Source organism: Elaeis guineensis, chromosome 9, assembly GCF_000442705.2.
Source record: "Elaeis guineensis isolate ETL-2024a chromosome 9, EG11, whole genome shotgun sequence".
In the NCBI taxonomy this organism is placed as follows: Eukaryota; Viridiplantae; Streptophyta; class Magnoliopsida; order Arecales; family Arecaceae; genus Elaeis; species Elaeis guineensis.
Genome location: NC_026001.2, coordinates 46267604 through 46294280, shown reverse-complemented (window position 1 = coordinate 46294280; position 26677 = coordinate 46267604). Strand labels below are relative to the sequence as shown.

The 26677-nt window shown below is 37.2% G+C and overlaps 1 protein-coding gene across 2 annotated transcripts in view; it reads left to right on the top strand.

Annotated features, from left to right (window-relative positions):
- Positions 1–4446: 4446 nt before the first annotated feature.
- LOC105035152 (K(+) efflux antiporter 3, chloroplastic) overlaps positions 4447–26677 on the top strand; it is a 98012-nt gene continuing 75781 nt past the window's right edge. The window contains exons 1-5 of one of the 2 annotated variants that reach the window (XM_010910595.4): positions 4447–4724; positions 10406–10795; positions 13885–13986; positions 16553–16633; positions 19762–19863. In XM_010910595.4, coding sequence (XP_010908897.2) covers positions 4701–4724; positions 10406–10795; positions 13885–13986; positions 16553–16633; positions 19762–19863 — 699 coding nt within the window. In that variant the 5' untranslated portion in view covers positions 4447–4700. The remainder of the gene's footprint in view (positions 4725–10405; positions 10796–13884; positions 13987–16552; positions 16634–19761; positions 19864–26677) is intronic. The other variant, XM_073243071.1, reaches the window with a different exon arrangement.

The following is a 26677-nucleotide window of genomic DNA, read 5'->3' as shown; positions in this document are numbered from 1 at the left end:
ATGGGTATAAATGTCCCTCCGACCTGAGACCGCCACGGTGACTTGCAAGCAACTCACTGCACTTAGGCACTGGACTACCTGAATTTCTAATTCAGTGACGGAAGGTTGCTGGGTGTAGTCAAGTACTTGACTTGTCGGTGCGTGTGTCAAGATGGGATTGACCACTCCAGTTTAGGAGCTGTGTACAGTCGTGTTTCAATTTAGCAAAACCTTGGCCAGGGTAGTCCTAGTGAGGAGTCACAGGACTAATTGAGTTGAGCACGATTCGGATAATATCATCAGGGTTGACAGTTTAACTTTGAGTCATCCTAAACACAGGGGTCAAAAGGGATGAATTATACGGTAACCATATTCACGTAGGTTCTGAATGTTGCGATTGCGATTATTCGACCTATCCGATCGTCGGGTACCATTGCTAGATGGTCACTTCGATTAGTACAGAAATTGGTTCCTGTGCTACCGGCTTAGGTTCGAACCTGCGGGGTCACACACATTAGAGGTTCCTTTCTGATCTGATGGCTGATTATGAGTCTTATCTATCTGGGACTCTATGATTGAGAATTAAGATTCTCTAATCATGAGTTCCACACATTTTGGGTACCGGGGTCAAAATTTTGAATTTCAAATTTTGAATTTGAAATTTGGACTCTTTGATCAGGGTTTCATATCGATGGTCTCTGATGCCTGATTGCCCATCAGATTTGGACTCAATATTTATGAGAAGTTTAATTAGTGATTTAATCACTAATTAACTCAATTTGATTGAGTAATTATTTTTGGATCAAGTCCAATTGAATTGGATTCAGTTTGGATTGACCCGATTAGGTTAAATGTTGACCTAATCGCTAAGGTGGTTTAGTCCCTGATTTGATCAGGGGTTAGGTTTAGTTAATTCCTGATTTGATTAGGATTTTATTAAGCCTAATTAAGCCTAATTATGTTGGGTTTAATTTGGTCTAATTGTGCTCAACCTATTTTAAACTAGGTTGGCTCAATTTGAATCAAACCACCTTGTTTTAAATTCCCTGCGTCACCCAACTTCCTTGCACCCATTTGAATTCACGAGAAGAAACTTCTCATGAAATTTTTCTCACGTAAAACCCTTCCCCACGTCCTCATTTGTGCGCCATATGGATGGATAAATTAATTAGTTAGCCATTCAAATTCAAAGCATGTTTGAATTTGAATGGATAACTTATCACTTGCCCTTTCATCCTTATCCATTTTGTGCGCCACATTACTTACACGAGAAAAGGTTTCTCGTGAAACTTTTCTACGCACAAAGAGCCACGCCCCTTCTCTTCTCACACCCAAAAGGATAGGGATAAGTTGGTTTTCGTTTGAATTCAAATTTGATTTGAATTCAAATGTGTAACCTCTTGTCTTTATCCTCTCACGCGGATAAGACACGTTCGATGTTGTTTTAAAAAGAGGAGAAAGGTGGGATGTGCGTAGAAAAATTAAGAGAGAAACTTTGGGGCGTGAGGAAGGTTTCTGCGCAAGGTGAAGGTCCAAAACCTTCCGAGAGAAAAAGAAAGAAAAGAGAGAAAATTGGGCGCAGGGTTTTTGGTGTGTACCCTAGGGTTTCTACCTAGGGTTTGGGAAGTGAGATTGGTGTGCCACGAGTGTCGTGAGTCCACCAAATTTCAGAGAGAGATCCATCAGCCTCTCAAGTAACTGTGCAGATGATTCAGAGCATCCGAGAAGTCGGCACACATCGATTGAAGGAGTTCGATCAACATCTGCCATCAAAAGGGTGAAATCACGAACTAGCATTCGTGAGGAGCTGATCAGATGGGAGCTTCGTGTGGACGATCCGCAGAGGCCAGACAGTTGGGTGGCTGTGATGTGACGATCAGAGCCCTCCGACGGTGATCAGATTGCGGTGATCGACTACCCGCAAAAGGTGATGTGTTCTGAACACAGTACTGTAAAACGTTTACTGATTCAAATTTGAATTTCAAATTTAAATGCATGCTGTTATATCATATTTAGATCCTAGTGTAGGGTTAATTAGTATTAATTAATGAGATTAATTAATAATTCCGCTGTAAAATAGTAATTTTGAAAAAGTTTTAAAATTACCATTTTGCCCCTGCACTAAATTTTCGCTTCAGTCTATGTATGGATCAAGATGGGATTGATCTCTCTGGATTATAGGAGTTGATATATCGCTGTATTTCAATTTAGTAAAACTTTGGTGAGGATAATCCATGAGATGGATTTAAAAGGTTGAAATACAATATTGATGAAACACTCTGGATTGATAGATAAACATAGATCATCCTAGACCATTCAAGATCAAAAGGATGAATTATGCGGTAACCATATGTATAGATTCTAAAATATTCTTTGGTGATTATTTGATCTATCCGGATGTCGGAAACTATTGCTAGAGACTATGTTTATATGTCTAATTTGAAAGTACTTGACTTGATTGAATATATAGACTAACTTGATTGAGAATTAAGTTATGGGTCAAATAGGATTGAAGAGTTGATTATGTCTAGCTAGCACTACATATGGGGTTCAGGTTCAATTCCGGGGATGAACAGTTTTTGATCTATGATCCAAAGAGCCTATGAGAGATTGAATTTAAGTATTAATTAATTTCAAATTAGATCTAATTTAATTAGACTTAATTGAGTTTAAAATTTTAAGTTAGACTTGGTTCTAAAGTCCTAAACAGTTTAGGATTGACAGCATTTCAAAATTATTTCGAATCAACTTCGAATTGGATTCGAATTAGATCTATTTTAGATAATATCCTTAGAGCCCATTTTCACTGAGATTCTCTCACCACCATAGTTGACCAGCACCTGGTATGGTGTTGGTTGTAGGCCGTCCCACATGGGTGTGGGCATGGGTGCAAAGTTTGCGCCGTATGAGGCACCAATTTTATCTCATGTAGGAGTCATCCTTTGATAAGTTATGGACGGATTTAAAGCTTGTTTGAATTAGGAGTCCAATTCTTATTAGGTTATGAGAATCATTTATAAATAGAGAGGGTCTCTACCTATGCATGCATAGAAATCAAAGTGAGAAAAGAGAGAGAGAGAGAGGTGTGAGAGCTAGTGGGTGCCCCTCCCCTTGGTGTGTCCTCCTCCTTGCCGCCCATCTTCTCCAAGCTGTGGGTCCTCCTTGGGTGTCCCTTTTGCTAGTGTGAGGTGTCATACCAGCACCTTTCCTCTCTCTTTTGGTGGCTTTACGAAGGTGCTTCGATTCGAAGCTTCATCCCGCTTTCCTTTAGGGCCTGACGTGCGCACAAAGTAGAGGGTCTGCAAATCCAAGCCTACGCGAAGGCTTGAATCCATATTCTGAAGATTAATCCTCGTTCCATTGTGATCTAGGTAAAGATTTGATCTTTATTCAGTTAGATATGTAGAAAATTTTTAGATGCAACCCTGGTTATCCACGAGAAATAGGCTTTCTTCCCTTCAGGGTTGACCGAAAGTTTCTCAAGGTAGATACTAGGCACATGTTGATAGGTCAAGCACGTCAGCACCTCCCTTCCCACCGGTCGATACCGTGCCTGAGCTATCACGACAGTAGCCAGAGGTGACATGCATCTACGAGAAGCGAACGTAGAGGAGGCCCCAGTATCTTTATATAAATGCCTTTCGATAGTTGTGATACTTGTATATATTTTTTTTCTAAAAAACTTTGTAATCATCAATTATTGAATTATATTATTTTGAAATTAATATTATAAATTTATTAATCTGAATATACATGTTACAATTTTTGTTGGTTGAGCTTGATACAGATTATATGGTTGGAGTTTGGTGTACCTATGAAAATAAGCTTTCTATTTTGATTTGTAGCACAACAGGATTCGACCCATGGGTCGACCCCTGTCAAGTTGCCATGCTAAGTTGCCACTGTGCTATGAGCAGAAAGACATTTCAAAATCGCTTTATTAAAGTGTGACTTACAGAAACACTCCATCATAGGGCAATTTATAGAAACGTCCTATCATAAGGTGATAGAGCGACTCATACTGTCATCCACCTATTCTTCAGCTGACGATAAAAATGGTGAGACAGCATGAAAAGTCATTCTATTAATAGACGATTTTATTTTAAATAATATTTTAATAAATAATTTTAAAAAATATTAATTTTATATATTTTTTTAAAAATTAATATTATTTTCATAAAAAATCCACTGGATTTAGGCATCATAATTTCCCTTTACTCCGTTGCTATAGCTTGGAGCTAAAAAAAAATCTCTCTACTTTTTTGTTTAATTATTATGAAAAGAGGGAGAGAACAATCACTGATATCTCGAAACTCTCCACCACAGCATTCACTCTCGGCGCGTGCGCACGTGATATTTCCTAAGACGAGCCAACCGTCCGCGCGGCCCTCTTCTCACCTCTCCCTCCACTTTGGTCCTCATCCGTTCTCCCTATTCGAAATCCATATCTAAAAATTCCCTCGGGCCCTTCGCTCAAATCTCTCCTGTATTATCTCCTCCGTTCCAAAGATATCAACTAGGGTTGTAGAGGTCGACCTGATGCCATCATCTCCGTCTTTTCTTAAGCATGAAATCTTGGACAAATATATATAGACTACTGTTAGCTTTAGAACAAGTCGTTATTGCTACTCTTAGGGCTTCTTGTGAGAGATTGAGGTTAGGTTCCACCAATTTTGCTCTTTTTCCTCGTCCGTCCAAGATCTTTTGGGATCTTGGAAGCCATGGCAGAGTGCCAATGTTTCAAGGTAAGTATTAAATTATGTTCGCTTATATTTCTGAATTTTTGTTCTTTTTATTATTCACGACCAAGATTCAGGAACATGTTAGTACCTCATCGTAATGCTACCTGTGCTTTCTAATGTCTGAAGGGCTTCGTGCTTGGGCATTTCTCGCCCATCACTGATTCATCTGTTGTTGTGTACTTTGATGCTATACTGATTTCTGCTTGTAGCTTACAACGAGTGCATGTCCACTTTTGGTAGCTGATGTTAGTTGTATGCTGGAAAACTCTCTGCCTATTTTTAGTAGCATTGCTCTTGTTCGGTCCATGCTGTTTGTTTGGGCTTTCTAAATCTTTGTTATGGTCAAGGAGCTGACAAAGGAGTTATTCTTGAAGTTCCATGAAATAGAAACTTTCAATTGTCAGTACTATTGTAGTGATTAAGTTCATAGTGATTACAAGTTCTAGTAGATAAAAATCATGGAGCTTAGCTGTTAATATTCCAAGAAACTACGGAATGAAGCTGCAATTTCTTTGCTTCAGAAATTGAAAAGATTGTTTAACTTTGTAAAAGCATGGCAGGAGTGGGTAAAATAACTGCAAAAGATTATGGGTGCAAGACAATGGTTGCACGACAAAACTTATCCCCAAATGATGACAAGCACAGAAACCAGAATTTCACCTTGCTAATTAGGTTACATGAGAAAGGGGATCTTGTAGCTGCATGCCAATGGAACAAGATATGACCTCCAATTTTTTTTTAGCCACCTTGGGTCCATGCTTGTACGCTACGATGTTTATGCACTAAAGTCATATAGGTTCTTGAGGGGAGCAAGGTGGGGTTTCAGAGGTACATTTCAGCCCACTTAAGTAGGTGTTTGGCATGTTTATGTTTGTGATACTATTGTGTAGTTCTCCAAGGGGTAATGTAAAGTCCAGATTGCTATGCTCCACTAGTATCTCGGCCAGGTGGCTTTAGGTTGGTAGAATAAGCTACTTTGTTCCATAAGTTTATAGGATCGGGGGAGTAGGCTGAAGTTGGAACTCTAATTCAAGGGCTACAAGATACATGATTTAATTAATGGCTAATTAAATAGTCTCATTACATCTCTTGTGGTCCTTGCATCAAAGAAAAAGATGTTACAACAAGCTCCCAAAACCAAAATGTTGCGAGATAAATCCCTCCATATGATGTTACTATTAAGTATTAATACTTTATTAACCGTTGCGCATCATGTCACTAGGGTTCAATTAGACATTAGAGAATAAAAGCAATTTGTAAAACACAAACATGTTGTATATCATTAATAAATTTGATAAACTCATTTAGGAAATGGCCAACCCTGGTCTTTACTGTTAGTTCCTTCTTAACCCTTTTCTCAGACATTGTAAAGTGAGTTCCACAGCAGGTATCCACATGCAGTCAATAACAATAATATATACCAGAGTGTCACTTGAATACTACCTTCTGACTTGATCTCTAGTCCGACCATGTAAAATATTGTGAGAATACTCATGAATTAGGATTGCTCAGTCATTCGCATGCCAAGATCATCACTTAATGAGGACTTAATCTATCTTGATATCATTGCTCAAACTAAACATGCTTTTGTTCAGCCAATCATTTCGTAACTACACACCAAAGTGTGGTTGTGGAACCACTACATCTAGCAGCTAAGAAAAGTTTGTTTTCATCTTATGGCCACATTTATATTTGGTAGCTATATGAATGAGTCACCGAAAGTCACATCTAGTTGTGACTAGTTTACATAGCAAGAAGAGCCTTTAGTTCTTCCTACATTGCCCATAGCAATCAACTGAGTTTCCTATGATATCTCTATGAAATATGAATCCTAGTTATTTGATGCCATGCTAGACACCTCATGCTAATAAGAAATACACCTAATATGCTTGCAAAAGGAAGGTACCATCTTATATATGCTTCAAAAAGTATCTTATGCAGAAATGATGGGCCTGTCAGGGTACCATTTCCAACAGTTCACAATGCATCTCATTTCTTAACTTTTACAAGATGTAATGGTTAGCCAAGTAAAATTGCTAGATAAATGGAGATAGAAGCTTATTTGTTGTTATGTGGTTCATATCTGCAAAATTGGTGTATGCTTTAAAATATATATAATCCTATGTTATGATAACTGGGACCTATCTGTGATATTTTAATTTTCGGAAGAAAAGCTAAATCTACAACTTGTCTAAATAATGCTGTGCCATCAAGTAAGGTGTATGTATATATGACAAAAGCATGAGAATCATAATAAGGATTGGGAGATGCTCTTCTAAGTGCTATATCACCAAAGTGATGGATTTCTAGGTTACTTGGAATTTTATTATAGCAATGGTTATTTAATAAAATTTTTTAGGCATGTGTAAAGCAAAATAAATATTATCTGTTAATTATGTTGTCTGGTATGGCTTACATGTTATGCATTTGCTAGAATCAGAGTACAACAACCAGTTTTGGAGATTTGCATGGAGACAAACTGAGTTGGTATTTGGCTATGACAAGACATCATTTGTAGAAGACAGATATATCATATAATGTTCTGTGTTGGTGTTGGATTGTAAAGAAGAGCATTAAGTTGTGTAGCATTTGTAAACTATGTATGAGCATTTTATAATATCAAATTGTATAATAATCCTCTTTCTCAAAAAAAACTGCATATTAATTCTTCTGTGCCACTTCTTGGGGGGCGCATTATGTCTGAGTCTCCACATTAACATCTGGTTTAATAATTTCATTTTATTGAGGTGGCTTTATTCTTAAATTAGTTCTCAACCTTCTGACATTCAAGGTCAAATGGTACCTTCTTCTTTGATGACTTAATCTCCAACATGAAAATCTCCATGACATTCCTAAGCATGCAACCAGCTTCAGAGAACCTTTTGAAGAATTTTAGTATCAACCTCAATATTTTATGTCATTTACATTTATATTAGTTTTAGGTTTAGTTAATTTATTAATTTTCTACTATACTTTCTATTACTTTATTATTAGTAGAAATTGTTTCGGTGTTTTGTATTTTCTTGCAATTCCTATGCTCAGTATTTATGCTATTTATAGTGCATTTTTGAGTCTTAATTTATAAAAGATAATGAGTTTTTGGATTAAGAAAGGTTAAATGACTATAATTGTGCTTTGGGTGATTTTGGTGCGTTCCTAGTAGGGTTCCATGGAATATAAATTTTTCTATCTTTGAAATAAAAAATTTTCTATCTTTGAAAGTTTTTGGTTGATTTTTGCTGGCAAAGTAGATTATGTTAAGATTATAGATACTTAGGTTGATTGGGCATCATATTTTGAGTCAAATTATGTAAGAGCTGTAGGTTTATTTTAGGTAAGTTGGGTGTCCTTTTATGATCATGAAATATTGTTCTAGTATGGTTTATCCATTTAACATGAAACCATAAAAAAGTGATGAATTGTATATTATTTATATAATATACATATATAAATATGTACATGTGCATGTATTGTGAATTACTCTCTTTTCTCTCAGTTTTTCTTCCTTCACTACCTGACCATCTGAACTTCTCTATTAGCTCTCTAATTGTCTTTGTTTTTGCTGCTAATAAATGGTTCTCCAAGATCATCCCAGATCTGATCTTTTTATCCAAATGTGTTGCAAATTTATTTGTGGCCTTAATACAAAGTGACCCCTAAATATTATAGCATCTTTTTTTTAAGGGAAAATTACCTAGAACCCCCTCAACTTAAGGTTAGTTTCACTTGCTACCCTCGAGTTTTAAAAATTTCAAAATGGTCTTCAAAGTTAGTTAACCGGTTCATTGTGGTCCCATACCTTATCCATCATCCAACGCAATTAACATGGCATCATAAAGGACAATTTTGCCCTTATTGGAATGTCGTATTCATCAAAAAAATGCCCTCTCTTCTGTTCTCATCCCTCCTCAATCCCACCCCTTCTCTTCCAACACCTCCTCCTCTGTCAACCTCGCTGTAGTCCTTATCCCCTCCATCCCTCTTTATCTAACTTGGTCCCACCAAAGTTCCCATACTTAGCAAGTTGATGCAGCTAAGTTTGCAAATTCTGCTTAAGTGCTTGCATTGCATTATGAGAACCAAGGTTCGTCGAACCATGCCAAATCAGCCGTTTTGGCGCATAACGAGTGGGATAGGTCAGTTACCAGTATAATTCGTCTGGTCAAATTGAGATGCTATAAATTCCTATATTGAAAACCTCTCTGACTTTCTCGACACCCTTGAAGCTCTTGCCTCCTCTGTCTTCCTCTCCTTTCTTCGGCCTCTATCCTTCGACAATGCCATCTGACAGCATCCAGCTCGATCATGGCGATGTCCTAGCTAGGTGAATCCTCTCTTTCTCTTGGTCCTCATTGTGAGATCTGGAGCCATTAGATGACTTGAAGCCCTCAAAGCCCTAGCGAAGCCCATGCCTCCCCTCTCTCTCTCCCTCTCCCACCTCCTTCTCTGGCCTTTGTCCTCCGATGATGCCGGTCAGTGGCACCCTGTCCATGTCCACTAGCGATGACGATGTCCCAGCCAGGTGAGTCCTTTCTCTTGGTCCTTGCTGCTAGATTTGGAGGTTTCGTCCTCTCCCTCTCCCTCTTCCTCCCTCTCCTTCTCCCTTTCTCCCCTCTCCCTCCCCCCACTTCCGGTATGCCTTTGTTTGGTAAGGTGTGTACCGGTACCATACTAAACTGGTTACCAGCCAGTACGACTTGTGGTACATTGAGAACCTTGCTAGGATGTTTCAAAGTTTGATCAAAATTAGAGCACACCTGCTTGTGTTGCATTTTTGGAACTATTTCTTCAAAATAGCCAGACGCGCAATAATGCGGTCAATAGGACTATGTAATGTAAAATAACTGAAGTGGCCTACTTAAGAATATAATTGATGTGCTGGATTCGGTAAAATTGCTACTAACATAAGTCATAATACCAATATTTATACAAATTTTATTTAAAAATCACTTGACCTGTCAAAAAAGTTAAAGTTTATCAAGAAGGAAAAGGCAAAATTTAATCTGAGGAGAGAACCATCATCAGCAAAATCTATTTTTAAACTCTTAGTCATGTGAACAAGGAGAAAAATTGCAGTTTAAGGGAAACTGATTTAGAGCATATGGGCATTCTCTGTTGTTTGCCATATTGCATTAGATTTTCTCTGCAGCAGATTTTCCTTTCAATGTATTTGGTGTACCATAATTTTATTCTTAAATTCTAAAACTTAAACATTATTTTTAGAAATAGGCCTGATATTTTATTCTGAATCCCATGATTAGTGGGGCCACAATCAGTTACTGGTGAATTGCATAACTATCTGGCCTCAAGAAAAAAAAAATTGGCAGTTGGTTCCACTCCTGGGCCATGATGGAGACTAGATAAACAGGGGTTGTAGCTCTATTTACTATAGAAGTATAGATCTTCTTAATTATTGGTTCTATCCAATTCACCATGAATCTTGTCATTGGCATTTGCTTCATGTCTTTGCCGTGCTGCTTGTTATTTTCTCCCTGTTCCGATCATCTCAAAGGCTTACTAGATTACTCTTGGTAATATTGTTCTGCAATATTATATATGCATCCTTTTGCAATGGATCTGTTTTTAAAAAATGCTTATTTACTAGCAAAAGTAAGCCACCATTCACAGTTGGGATGATACCTATGTTTCAATATTACTTATCTATTGCATTTTGTTATTTGCAGGGAGGTGTGCTTAGATATCCCAGAAATCTTAAAAAGGCTTGTCATCATGCATTCTCAAGTCATACTAAGCATTTCTGTAACATATTTTCTTACCATAAACAGCATGTCGCTATTCCATCTGCTGTATCACATAGATACCGCCATCTGGTATTTGTATCAAGAAGAAATTCAGAGGGGCACTACATGCAGTCTGGTTCCACAATTTTTGGTTGGAGGGGTTCTTATGTTTACAACCACAGAAAAACTTGCGGGCGAAGATCTCAGGCACATGCTGAGCTTGATGTTGCCAGTGCTATTGAAGTAATAAATGATTTAGGATTTGATACTCTTACGTTCTTGGCTGTGACTGTTCTGGTTGTTCCTGCATTCAAAATCATTAAAGCCAGCCCTGTGAGTCTTTACTGCTACTTATTTGTCGTACATTATTTTTAATTTTATCTTTGTTTTATCTTGAAACGTTGTCTTTTAATTAATAATAATTTTCTCTAATCATGGCCAAATTTGACATGTTTTTAAGTTATTTTGTGAATCAGTATTGTTTATTTGATGATCCATTAAAAATAGCATGTACTTTTATTATATTTAGAAAATTTTTGTATCTGCATAATATTCCTTCTTTTGAAGATTATTCATGAACTAGAACCATTGTGACAGGGTTTTGCATTTAAGTTTGATTTTGTTGTTAATAAATTCTGCAAATGGAATGCCATATTTAGATGTACTTTAATGGATCCATCCTTGTATATAGATGAGTGTAACTCCCAGTTAAACCATGACAATAAGTATCAAACCTTCTTGCGACTATTTGGTTGGCTTTATCAATCATTATTTCCCATTTAGGCTACAACTAGTGTGATATTTTTCATTTTCTAGTAATCGGTTATTAGCACTATTAAGCTCTGATATGCATTGTTGACCTGCTTCCTTGATAACTTAAGCTTTTGTGGTATATGGCTAGTCATGGTATTAGAGCTGCAAGTTATGGTTCAAATATCATTCAGACAGTTTGTTTTTAATATCACCCATTCATGATTGAGTCATTTCTTCTCTTTTTGACTTGTTCCTAGTTGTTATCTTGAGTTGTTCTTGACTCATTTATCCCTCATAGGCATAGTTTGGGTGGCACATGATGGCACCAGGCCTAACATACATTGTTGACCCCTTCCCTGATAGTTTAAGCTTTTCAGGTCTAATAGTTAGTTAACAAACACAAAAGACAGCCATGAGATACTCTAATTTAAAAAGGAAAGGATAGAATGAAAACCGAAAAAGCCTAGAATTGTACAAACCCTAGAAAACAACCACTCTCAAGGAGCTAGATATAAATAAAATCCAAATTGTCAAGTTTCTTTTGTTGAAGAGCTTCACATTGGTTTAAGAGGTAGAAATATACTAGATGATGTACCTTTTTGTATGCAGTTGGATGAGCTTATGAGATTTTGGGAACATGGAGACTAAATATACTAATTTAAAGTTATAAAAGCACTTCCTTTTAGATACTCTTGCGTTGATAAGATTCAAAGATTTTATAGTTTAATCTCACAACTCATTGGCTAGCACTTGCGACATTTGGAACTTTAAAGCATCGATGCCATCACAATCAGGCTGATGACTGATCAGATCCTTGGGCATACTTGGGAACCCAATCCTCTTAGAAGGGGGTTAACTTGGTTGGTATCAATTGGTGCTAAGAAGGACATAACTAACAATAGCTGGTCTTTCTTTTTTTCTTCCTTTTTTTCTTTTTTTGTTTTTGATGTTTGTGTTTAAATGAGGAGAGCAGGAAAGAGGAAGGGCGAGGAGGAAAGAAGAATGAGCATTATGCTAAAGTTATGAATATGATTTCATGGAGGAGCGTAGTTAGAATTTAGGCACCATTAAAGAAGCATCTCTAAAAAAGATAACAAAATTGGTGCTGGTTCCATCACCAGCACTGTAAACCTAGTCATGGACCTTAAAAACTCACTTTACCTTAATAATGATCTAAACTTTGGTCTGCCATACCACCCCATATTGTCCGGTATGGGGTGTATCACACCATATCGGTGGGAGTCGGTATGAAACTCAAGCTTGTGTCAGTGTAGGCCCCATACCAAAGTGTATCAAGGTGTGTACTGATCTATACTGAGGCATACAAACCTGTATCGAGATAAAAAATGAGAAAAATGGTTAGAGGGCTGTTTTGCTATGGGGTACGACTGTGCTGTACGGACCATACCATATCAGATCGAACTGGTAAGGTATGAGTATGGTATCTGATATCGAGGTTGCAGACCTTGATCCAAACAAAGCTTAACTTGTCTAAAGAACCATAAAACAAGGAAAAAAAAAAAAAGGAAAAAATGGATCTTAGGTAGTACTGGGATGCCACAACATATCATGTGTCGATATTTGGACATCGCGGTACCACACCAGGCTGGTCCTCAACTAATACCAGCACCCAGACCGAGTCTTTAGACCTTGCTTTAAAGGCTGTGGGATTGAAGCCATCCATCCAAAACCTCTTCCCAAAGCATGATATGGAATGGGAAGTAAGCAAAAAAAAAAAAAAAAAAAAATCTGATTTCTCATTTTTAATGTATGACTTTTTTGAATCATAATCTGGGGTTCTGTTTATGGTCTTAGTAGTTATCTGATGTATATGATTTATCACCCTTCGTCATCATCAGGCTGCTTGACAAATATGCACTTAACTAACATATCAAATATATACTGTTAAGTGTTAACCCTCTTGGATTAGGTGAGATAGTTGTTAGACAATATATGAACACATTGAATCTTGTCACCACTATGATGTATTCCCTGATTGCTTTTTATGATTTCTTGACTTTCTGGTTTCCTTTATGCATCACTTTACAAAAGACTGCATGAAATGATAAAAAAAACATTGTATAAACTGACTGAGACTGATTCACATATGATACTGATGTTTTTAGTGTTATTCCTTCGATCACATATGCATGCACAAACACATACCGTTGGTTTTACTGTAGCTATCAGCCTAACTGTAAACCTTCATTTTTTCACACATTGGGCCATCACTTGTGGTGTTGATACATGATGCAGCCCTCATTAAGAATAGATGGGGAACAGTGATTCCCAAAGCCAGCCTCCAGTAGCTGTTTATGGTTTATTAGTTCTGTTTTTTTAGTAGTTTTCTTTAACATGACATATTCAAACTAGTTATTCCTCCTCTCTCTCTCTCTCTCTACAGGGTAAGATATGTCTCTTTAAAATAGGCTCCTAGTGATCTATCTGACACTCTAAAATATGATTGTAGTTGGCAAGCTTTGCTTATCTCTGGGAATTCGTGGGCTAAAATAGCTTTTGTGAATTGATTGAATTTGAGTTTATTAAACTTAGTCTCTTTAGTTCTTATTCACATATTATAAAAGTCACATGTACTTCATTTTGGAGTAGGATGTTGGACCTAGTTTTGTATCACTCATGGATGAATGTTTTTGCTTGTTTGCATGCAGATACTTGGTTTTTTCTGTGCTGGGGTTGTACTTAACCAGTTTGGCCTTATTAGGAATCTCACAGATGTTAAACTTCTATCAGAATGGGGAATTCTTTTCCTGGTAAGCTTTCTTTTATCTTCATTCCTTTGTGGGTCGTTGCACTTTTTTGAAAAATCTGTTTTCTTTTCCAGATCCAAAATAGATGAGTAAGTCATGGATATGGTCACCTTTGCATCACATGACAGTAACCATGACCAAAATGTTGAGCACAGCTTTCAATCTAATCAGGGTTCTCTTCATAGAATAACGTCTCTCCTTTTAAGCAACTGTACCCATGCTGTGGAATTGTCAATCCCATATAAATTGTGTATCCCAAAACTTATAAAAGTAAAGTGGAGAGTTATTAAAATCTTGTTTATGGAATTAGAGGCTGGGGCAGTCACATTCTCATCCTATACTAGACATAGTAGAACCTAAATTATAACATGCTTATGACTTCTTGGTCATGGTTTGGTGTTTTAAGCTTCGGGAACATTTTACCGTAAACTATTCCAAGATTGACATATGGTCTGGGCAGAGAATAAATGATAAGATCAAATTCTGAAATTTTTTGTTTTTCTTATAGGGCAAATGTGAGGCGTTAGGGCTTTTAGTTACCTTGATTATGCGACATGTTGATGACACATGCCTTTGTTTTGAGTTATATTCTGTGTGATAATAATAGTGTGTCTACCATGTTCATCTATATCTGATTCTGATTTTTGATGGATTTGGACTGAACTTACAACACAACCATTGATCATTTTGAAAAAAACAGGATTAAAGATTGAGATAAAAAATCACATAATAGTGATGACAGAGCATGAGTGCAGGGAGGTGGATGTCATGTCTTTCATCACCATTGCAGACTTGCAATAGAATATATAAAATTTCTTGCCAAACCTTAAGTTTGCTATATGACCTCTTTGGTTTAATAAACAAGCATGGGCAACAAGCCTTACCCCATACATTTTTGGCTTAACAGAGCTTGCTTTATAACTAATCTATCCAAAACCAAAGGTCTTAAATCATGTATCCAATTTCCCTTTTAGTTGCCACTTCAACTCTTATTTGTCGTTCTCATTTTTTTCTGACCAGTCAACCTGATGTTGCATCCTCACTTCACTTGGGTTTTGTCTAGCTTACATTGCATATAGTTAAACTAACTATAATCATTCCTGTTCTCAATTTTCCCTAGTCATGCTAATCTTAAGCTATTATTATCAGTCATACAATATAACCTTTACCCTTTTAGACTTTGCAGCACATTGTCTTAACATTATTAATCCTTCACTCTCATGTTAAATTCACATCATCTTCATTAAGAGATATTCTGATCCTTGCAATATAGGTAGCCTTATATTTCTTTCAAAAAAAAAAAAAAGTTTTAGCCAGAGTTGATGGTCACAATGCTTTAGAGATACATATTCAATTCTTATACTTCAATTTATCATAACTATGGAGCCATATTCTATCTGTTCATCCTTTGTTTCTGAGAACCAAAGTGGCATAAGACTTTTCAGCAACCATTGTCATTTAGTTTGTTTTAGCATGTTGCCTTTGAATTTTATACTTAGCAACATTGCCATTGTTTTATTCTAACTTTCAAATTTTTATTTTTGACAATCCTTTCAATTCACTTTAAGCTTTTCTGTAGTCTTAACCAATATTTTGAGTTTCGGTACCCAGACCCCATACCAGCATGGGCTGGGTGAGTACTGATGAAGCACAGGTTGCAACTAGCAAGTACTATGACTAGCTAACCCATTCCAAGCCTCATAGGAGCTAGCAGATTCGCAGGCGAAGACTTCAATAAGCAAATATTGAATTTTTTTATGAATTTTCCATGTGTTTTTACAAGGATGTACCAAGCCCCTATACCAGATTAGTACCATTCCAAGTCATTATGATACACCTCGAATTAGCCAGTGCATAAATAGTACCATACGAGACCATACTTAAAACCATGCTCTCAATAACCAAACAAGTGCTATATATAGTACATATACAGATGGCTCTACAAAATCGACCAGAAACACTTTCTATAGGTAATATATTGATCACTTACGCTTCCTCTTATCACTCTCGAATGTATAATGTAATTCTTCTATCACCCAATGAAAACATCTCTTGACATATTCTTATCTTGTGTTGTTTCCACATCAAGAAGGCCTGGAGAAGCTATATCATGCAAAGATATCACAGAACTGTAGGACTAATTGTTGGAATGAATTGAAAATGTGAGAAAACTTTTGATTCACCTACTTCAATGTATATAATTACATTAGGCTATAAATCCTCCTTTGTAATATCAATGTTATAGGCATGCAGTTTGTGTGTATACTACACCATCTCTATACAACCAAGGATGAACATTTGAAATGTGTTAGTACTCTTGGTACAATTTAGCAATGCATTTTGACTTATAGTGGGCCCTCTCAATGAGATATGTTGAGCAATTTGACATTTTGAATGATGCTAAATATATGAATCATTTATTTGAATGGCATTCTTCAAGTTGCTTTAGTTTTAGTTTCATATTGCATGGTGATTGTTATTGATTATTCATTTTTTTTTTGTTTTGTTTAATATTTCTACTTTGTAGTATTTAACTGACAAGTTATACCAAATATATGATTCTTTGCAGTTGTTTGAGATGGGATTGGAACTCTCATTGGCACGCCTAGGAGCTCTTGCAAAATTTGCCTTTGGCATGGGGTTGACCCAGGTCTGATATCAACCATTGATCTCTACTTCTGTTGTTGCAACTAGTGATTATTGGGTTTCTAATTATGTCATTCATAGTTTAGCTTATTTTAATATTCTAAGTGCTATTGTGTATAGGCAATTGTTTATGCATACATGAGAATGGACTTTTTTATGCATTTCTTTAGTGATTTTTTTTTTTTAAAATGTGTAAGAATTGGAACAAGGTGGATATACTCATTATCAAGATGCAAATAGATTGCTGTCTTCATCTGAAAATTTATTTATGCTATCATTATCCATTGTCACATTTTTATCTGAGTCCTGGTATGCATTGGTATTAGGTCAATTGGGCTCGTAATGTGCCATAGCACCCATATCATAGTACACCTTTCCCAAGTATATTGATCCTGTACCGATGCCATACTGCTAAGTGCACCTTTTTTATATTTTCTGCTCATTTGTACTGAGGCATGTCAAGACATAATATGTCACCATCTATTGTATCAGTGGGCGATCGATGCAACACTGCTCCTTGAGATTTGAATCTTTGATGGTGTATAGGCAATAACAAAAATTTGTGAGGTCCTGGTCACTGGCTGGTGTGGCACATGCAGCGGCACATGGCACGTGCTAGCACATCCTTGAAAGGCCATGGATATGGCCTTTCCATCCATTTTTTCATAATATCTTGGAAATCACATGTGAAAATCACATATTCTTGAAAATGATAGATAAGGATTAGTTGTTGCCCTAATACTCTGTCGTAACAACACCAGATAGGCTCAAAACTTGGTGAAAGAGGTGCAAGACATTGCAATGGTGGGCTGGAGAAAAAGGTTTGCACCTGTGCGGCCTATGTGCATGCTGTGCGAGTTCACTATATGTAACTACCAAAACCTCACTGAAAAAGTCTAGCGAGAAGTTGTAAGTTGGGGTTCTTGGCCCTACTTAAATGCCTAATAGCTCCTCAACATAACCAATGTGGGGACTAAATGAATGCCTGCATGGGTCCCCATGCTAGATATATAGGGCTCATACCTTTTTGTGCTCAGCATGTTTTCAATTGAGATCAAATGCTCACCATTTTGAGCTGTGAGCTACTGAGCTTCTTGATGACGTAGCCTGCAATTTTACTGCTACAATGAGGTGTAAGCTCTTTTTCGTGGAACTTTACCTTAGTGTATTACTGTATTCACTTTGTATGAGAACTTGAGCAGCAAGACCGCAGCCAAAAAGATGATTTGTTATCCAAAAATTTTTCTTCTGCACATTCAATCAAATGATGTATTTGCTCTTTTTGCCTGGATTGACAACATGAGGAGCCTTTCTTGTTGCAAAGATTTAACTTTTAATCCAATTCAAATTATATTAAATTGTTAATATTCATTCTACCTTTTTGGTTATTAGGAGCAGTTGCTTAACCCAAATTGGATCAACGGAGAGTGGTTTCTCCCAAGGCTCTAGAAGCTTTCTCAATTCCATATGATAATCTAGCCCCAGCTTTAACTTACCCAATGTTGTGCTTGGTAGTTAGAGGACCTGTAATGGTCTTGGCTATTCTATTCAAATATATTAATCTTGAACTCTTAGAAACCTTTAGCCTATTCTACCGAGCCTGATTTTCGGAGTTGTCCGATTTCACATGTTTGCAGGATAAAGTCCACCTCCAGAAAGACTTCCTAGTTCCTTTAACTTTATCTTTTCAACAGTAGCATACATCTGGTCATCTTGAAAACTTCAATGTCTTGGGATATCAATACAGTTTGGACTTTGGACCATGGTTTCAAAAATTGTCGAATGGGATGGTATGACTGGTACCATACCATTTTTGGCATGAACTGACAGCCGTATGGGTGCCAGGATGTCAGAAAAGCTGTACCAATACGTATTAGCCGTATTGGTTTTTTACGGTCTGTATCAGTGCCGTACTGGTGGTACTTTATTGAGAATATTGTTTGGAACCAATGGTCTTTCAATTTTTTTGAAAGATGTCAATTTCGGTATGTACTTTAGATACCGATACTGCATTGATGCTATACCATTCTGACGGAAAACCAGTATAGGGTTTGGTATTGGCATTTAAAACCTTACTTTGGACCACTACCAGCTACTCAAGAAAAAATGAGAACAATCTTACAATTCTACATCTTGAGGAGGATGAAATCTTTGCCATTTGCATGCAGTCAACTAGAAAGTTACAGCTTCTGGTTCTATCCTAGTCATGAGAATTAAGTTGCCAGTTTTCTGCATTTGAATTTGGAATGTGCTCGGTCATTCTATGCACGTTAGAGCATGCTGCTGATGCTGGTCCTTCTATGTTATTCTTTGGAGATGCATAATGAGTTGTCCGATTTCACATGTTTACAGGATAAAGTCCACCTCCAGAAAGACTTCCTAGTTCCTTTAACTTTATCTTTTCAACAGTAGCATACATCTGGTCATCTTGAGAACTTCAATGTCTTGGGATATCAATACAGTTTGGACTTTGGACCATGGTTTCAAAAATTGCCGAATGGGATGGTATGACTGGTACCGTACCATTTTTGGCATGAACTGACAGCGGTATGGGTGCCAGGATGTTAGAAAAGCTGTATCAATACGTATTAGCCATATTGGTTTTTTACGGTCTGTATCAGTGCCGTACTGGTGGTACTTTATTGAGAATATTGTTTGGAACCAATGGTCTTTCAATTTTTTTGAAAGATGTCAATTTCGGTATGTACTTTAGATACCGATACTGCATTGATGCTATACCATTCTGACGGAAAACCAGTATAGGGTTTGGTATTGGCATTTAAAAAACCTTACTTTGGACCACTACCAGCTACTCAAGAAAAAATGAGAACAATCTTACAATTCTACATATTGAGGAGGATGGAATCTTTGCCATTTGCATGCAGTCAACTAGAAAGTTACAGCTTCCGGTTCTATCCCATTCATGAGAATTAAGTTGCCAGTTTTCTGCATTTGAATTTGGAATGTGCTCGGTCATTCTATGCACGTTAGAGCATGCTGCTGATGCTGGTCCTTCTATGTTATTCTTTGGAGATGCATAATTTTAGTCTGGGTGGCTGATTACTTTGTGTGGTTTTGCTAGTTTCTTAAACATGACTATAAATTGTGTTTTGCCTTTTCCATACCTTGAAGGTCGTGTTGTCTACCCTTGCTTTTACTGCATTTGAGCTTCCTCCTAATGGGGCTATTGGAACAAAAGTTTTGGAGTTCCTTTTTCATTCAAGACCTGATCTGGTAAGAATAAATTCCTCGTAACTTCTAAATGGAAAGTTTATAGGAAATTATTTACTTAATTACCATTTATAACAGTAGAACTTTATTATTTTTTTAGTTAGTGCTGCATGCAATTCATTGCACGGTTCAGACTTCAGAATTTGTTTTGAAGCAATCTTATCTCTGAGCGGAGAGCTGAACTGCCATCAGCAATAATTTAGAAACATTGGCATTACTTTTTTTTTTCTTTTTTCCTCCCATAATATCTGTAAGAATATAGATGCATGTTGTCTGCTTCCATTGCACATGCACATATGTGTGTATTTGTTTGGTTTAGATGCTAGTTACTTGTATATTGTTTCATGCTTGTATATAGTGGATGTGAATTATATGCATTTTAAAGTGTTGTATATAGCTTCCATTGTTGGCCCTAACCAAGTCCGAAATCTCAGTTTAGGTTAGGGTTACAACTCAACCAGATGTATTCCAGTTTTGCTAGTTCCAACCAAGGAATGATAAAAAAGTCCAAAAATATTGGAGATTCCAAGGAAAAAAAAAGTTAAGAAAATACATTAGGCAAGTTCAGAGCAAAATGTAACTTTTAGGACCTTTGTGTGGTGTTTAATGCTGAATCAACAGAAACAATGCCTTTTAAAAGATTAATATCATATGCTGAACCAACAGAAACAATGCCTTTTAAAAAATTAATATCATATTTTGTGTTATTTCAGATTGTAATTTATCAATTTTATAGTTTGATGACTGATGCTTTATATATTTATGAGATTTATGCTTTAGGAAAGCCAAACCTATGTCAGAAAATCTCTCTCTCTCTCCTTTAAATTTCTTCAAAACCAAACATGAAAATGCTGCCAAATCTCCTCAAAAGCTCATGAATACAAGTTAGTGCTTGAGAAAATATTTTCTAGAATTCAAAGAACGAAGAAGTGACTAACAATTAGCACATTTTACGTATATGAGTGATATGCCTGCCCCTACAAGTTACTCTCAACCACAATCTGAAACCAACCCTGGTTCAGAATCCGTTTTGGCTGAAACTGAAAATTCATTTTTAGTTTTGAATTTTTGGATAAAACCTAAAGCCATTCCTACAATTTTCCTTATACTGCATCTCTAACATGGTGTAAAATTTGTGAGTTACATGAGATATGATTACAACTTATCTTGCTTATTGTGGTAAAACTTTGTATCCACTGCACAATGAAAGCAGCTGGACATATTTGTCTATTTGAAATTTTATTTCACATAAGAAAGCCTGTGATCAATGTTCAGTTAAACTAGTATTGGGAACTGTACCACTTGGCCGTTGATCTGTATCGACACATGGGATGCTTTGGCATACTGGTATATATTTATAATTAAATATACATACAGTACAACAAATGAAATACTTTAATGTATTTAAAGTACAAAATACTTAGGTTGCGTTTGGTGTATTGCCAAGCAGTGGTAATTTGGATTACCTGGTAATCTGGATTACCTGCAATCTGGATAGATTGCCAGTAATGTTGCTTATTGTGTTTGGTATACATAGATTATGTTGCAGTAAAATTACTGGGAATCTTGATTGACATGTTTGGTATGACAATCAGATTACTGGTAATGTAACATCAAATTCTCAAAATATCCTTAAATTAAATTATTACTTTAGCATTTTAAATTATTTATTTAATTTTTTAATGATAAAAATTATTATATGAAAAAATTATTATTTTTTAATAATAATAATAATATTATTATGTTATTATTATTATTATTTTTTAAATTTATTTTTTCATTCCTTCTTCCCTCGCACACCACACCCCAACCCCTCTCCCCCCCGCCCCGCACGTCATCGGCACCGACCCCGGTTGTTGCACCTCCGGCACCGTCCCCCGGCCATTGCACCTTCGCCGCCGCCCCACTCCGCCTCCTCCTGACGCCCTTCCTCACCACCACCATTCCCCTCGGCACCGCCCCCTGGCCTCACAAGCCTTGTCCCCGTCGCCATCGCCGTTGCCCGCTCCGCCTCCTTCCGACGTCCTTCCTCACTACCACCATCCCCCTCGGCATCGCCCCGGCCTCACCAGCCTCGTCCCTGCCGCTATCGCCGCTGTCCCGCTTCGCCTCCTCCCGACGCCCTTCCTCACCACCACCATCCCCCTCGGCTCCGCCCTCAGCACCTTCGCCGCATCTCTCGCCGTTGCCAAGGGGGGAGGGGCTTGAGAAGACAGTGGCGGAGAGGAGGGGGGTGGGGCTTGAGAAGATGGTGGCGGAGTGGAGGTGGGGGGCTGAGAAGACAGCGGTGGAGAGGAGGGGGGCTGAGAGGATGGTGGTGGGGCCGGGGGGAGGAGGCGCGGAGAGGACGGTGGCGGAGGAGAGGGGGCAGCTCACTGGCGACGTGGGAGGAGGGTAAGCAGTGTGAGAGGAGAAGAGAAGCAGCAACGCACGGAGAAGAGGGCAGGGGCAATTTTGTCCAAAATATTTATTATCTGATTACCATATCTCTGGTAATCTGGATAGCCACCCATTGCTCAGACAATCTGGATTGCCTCATGAGAGGTAATCTAGATTACCAATACAACATAGATTGCCATTAAAAATAAATACCAAACATAGTTATCCGATGGGCCCAGTTTAAATTGCTGGCAATCTAGATAGATTGTCTGCTACCAAACGCAACCTTATGGACATCTCATCTTATGGAATGTTGATGTCCTTTATAGATGTTGGCATTGTTTTTAAAGTCTAGGCCTGGCATAACAGACCAAGACTCCATGAGTATTGTAGCATTTTTCTGCATCCAAGATTTTTGGAATCAATACTAGGACCCATACTGATTCCTGACCGATTTGCTACGATACTGGTTCTATATCGACATGTTTTTTTTTTCATTTTTTCAGTTTCTTTTCAATTCGATCAATTTTTTTATTTTTGAATAATTTTTGATCCAAATTAATGTTTATTGATGTTATATAATATTTCTATCACTCTGAAATAAAGTAATAGAAATTTAAAACAATGCATTAAATGCATTTAAAGTACATTCTATAAAGTACAGTGTACTAACCTCAAGATCTCTAATGATCTAGTTTCTTATCAAGTGTCGATGATGTTTGTAGATATCTGGATCGTTTGTATAATCAGGAGGAACATCAACCTATCCCTTTAATCAAGCGGCATTATAGTCCTGAATGCTCATTCCATAAAGCATCTGCTCTGGATTGTAGAATATCTCAGATCTCTCATTTAAGCTCTGGCTCTAAGAGGTATCCTCAGATTGATGGTACGGTTATGGAGGGGTCCATCCAAATATACCAACAAAATTTGACCCATAAGATGCTTAGGACTACATATAGTAGCCATTAGAAGATGCCTCGAATGCAGCATATCCTTATGCATATGGATCATAAGCTGCTTGCGGGTAATAGGATCCATAATATGAGAATGAACTTGATACATCCATAAATCCTACTCCATGTATAAGGTCATTTGCAGCTGCATCGTGTGCTGAATGACCTCTAGGAACCTGTCGTATATATGAAATTATATTTTCGTGGGCTTTATCAGCTTGTGCATCTTGGTCTTTATCCTATGTGGCATGTGTATGCTGGGATTCATCGGTGAATCAAAGACCACCTTATGGTATCTCATGAATTATGGTCTCTTGTCCTCCACTCCCTCTCTGGCCATCAGATCCATGATCATCAGAATTATCATCACTCCCTCTGATCTCTGAATATGAGTGAGCTGACTCCACTTTTTTTATCGGGGTTGTAATTGTCTTTTCTTTTTCTTTGTTTTTTCACTGAGCAGTTGCTTGGCCTTCCCTTATATTCTTCTATTACTGACTTTACTGTGCCTGAGAGGATGGATGTCTTCTTTCTGATTGAGATGACTAGCTTTGTATCAATATTTCTCGCTCAAATCTCTAGGAGGATGTCTCAGACATGGAGTTACGTGATAAATGACTTCTCTATGGCTCCTCAGGTCATGGTTGATCAGTTGGAACTTTACATGAAATATTTCTATCTATCCATTATCTTGGATCCATCCTAATCTCTCTAGCTACTAAACTGGCTGATCGTGGAGGGGATATCGGCTCATTAAGCTTCAGCTCCTACTGCTGGCTTGCAATCCATCCGATCATCAGATCATTATCAAGAGCATAATCATTTATCATCGAATCCGTGTACTTCAACTGTACTTCTTTTTGGATACATTTAGCCTTAACCTTATATTGTAGTGGACATATACAAGATCATTGAGGCGCTTCTATGGTAGACGGTTTCTTTGCTTGCTGTGGATGAGGACGAAAATTGACTAATTGTACTTATAGCCACTAGAGGAGATCGTCTAGGAAAAAATACGGATAGTTACATCTTTCAAATTATTTATGGACTATCCAAAATGAATCCACCAAAAACATTAAGCAAAATTGTGTATCAGATTGCATGAAATTAGTAGACATGTAATGTCAGCAAAGTCTTTTCCTTATTGATATCTAATTTACATAGATTTATCCATTTTTTGCTTGTGATAATTGATGAGAGTCTAAAGCTATCTATCCCTTTTCTAAATTGTTTTGTCTATGGAAAATATATTTGTTAAGTTAACAAATATGTTATTGATTGAAGATTGGATTCAATTAAATGCTCACACCTCAGTTAACCTAACATATCTCTTGCAGACAATAGCTACTATTTTTGGATCGGACACCATCTTATATATCATGTCACAGAGAGGACTCAGAAGCTCGTTATTTATATCCATCCCAAGTATGGTGTGTTGGAAACTCAGATTTAGATAGTTGCAAATGAATTCCACAAATGATTAAGTAAACTTATGCAAGTACAAAAGCAGAAAAAATTTTAGAGGATTCTTGATTTTGTACTTACCTGCTAGATGCAAGTCTTTACCATCCCTTTTAGTAATCCCATTATCGCTCGATGATACTGATATTTTCTTGGGCATGTTTCAAATCTATCTCATTGATCTATTTCTTTATCCTCTCCATTATGTAATACAAAAAGTCCATCTAGGGGTATCTTTTGCTGTCCATGGTCTGAAGCACCTCGTATCATGATTTGATAACCTTCATTATCTTATTGGCCCGTTGCCGGAATTACTGACTTCTCACCAAGTTCTCCACATGACTTCTCTCAGTGCCGGTCCTTGCATATCTGCTCTTCTATCATTCAGCACTGATAAACATCTGATACAAGACTGCTTTTTTGTCCAGAAGGCTATCAAGTGTTATATAGTTTGTAGTAAACTATATGACATCTAGTTTCAAGATCTCTTTCCTAGCATATTTCACATTAGTGACAGGATCCATGTATGATTGTAGAAGAATTTACAAAAGTCTAGGCTGAGTTCACTGCCTGCTGCACCTTACGAAGCTCCCCAATATCTATCAACATGAGATCGATGCAATGTGCAGTACATAAGGTTTAGAAATATGCGGTCCCTTCCCCATCAACAACTCCTCGATGGTCTTATACTATGGCCCATTATTTGTGATGATCTGCATGACACATTCTATTCTCCTATCACATTAATCACCTCTTCCATCAGTTCGAGGATGTACATGGCATCGTGCATCTTATTTGAAGCATCAATTAATCATATATCAAGAAGTTGATGATGTTTCGTATGATAGGACCGATCCAACCATCATATATCATTATCAGTCCGTATGTAGGTCATTTATCATATATATATATATATATATATAAAATAATACTTTATGAAGGAGTATTGGAGTGTTATCAACTCAGCTTCTCAAATGAGTTTTGTTGTGCCATCTGGAAAGAACATCTCTTCACATTAAATTATGTTATTAATGTATGGTATTATTATATTCTTACAATTAAAGCCTATTTATATAGGTAGTTGAGAATATGAAGTGACCTTAAGAATTTGAATGAATATTATTTTATTATTTAGATATATTTTTTTTCAATCTGATCAGATCTAGAAGAAAAATTATTTTCATATATCCGATCCTGTGCAATGTGCAGGTCTTCGACTAATTCTTATAAGATGAAATCCATCTTTATAGATCCTTTTTGTTATTGTCAAGAAGCTCACCATAAATGTCCTTAGGTCTTGAAGGATTTATATTCGGACTGGCACCTTGTATGGTTGAAATGACAGAGCGATAGTATGTGTTACTTGTTGCATTCGCTGGAATGTAGCTAAAATGATACCATAATCCAATACCTCACTACATATTTTTTTTTCTTATCTTTCTTCAGCATACTATCAATTCTCTATTACTTTGAATCCTTGCTAAAGAATGCTTGTGAATCCAAGTCATGGATGGTGCTGCTACTGAAATCTCTTTGGAGGACTTCTTTTTACTGCCAAAAGCCTCTAGTGTAGATGAAATACTATGTCTGCCTCTGCTGACGGTCTCCCTAACCGAGGTCCTCCTGAACTCGGAGTCTCCTCCAGTGCTTGCAGAGCTGGATCCCGATTCATAGTATGATGGTCCAAATCATCCTCTATACTTGACCATCTCCTCCAGCTAGTATTGATCATCTAGACTCGTCTGAATACCATCATCAATCTGCTCTTCATCTGATGTGGAGGTCTTATCTGACTCTCTGGAGTGTTAGGAGAGTGGCTCTATGGCTTGGCAATCCGCCTTCATCCTCTTCTATTTTGTCTTCTCTTTCGTTGCTTTGAAATCAGCCCCAAATCGGGCACGAATGAGACTTAAGTCCTCCAGATCCAATTTAGATCCGATTTTGTCGGGGACTGTAATACCCCAATCCAGATTAAACCCACTGCATAAATTTTAAAGCAGTGGAAAAAGAGAGGTCAGCAT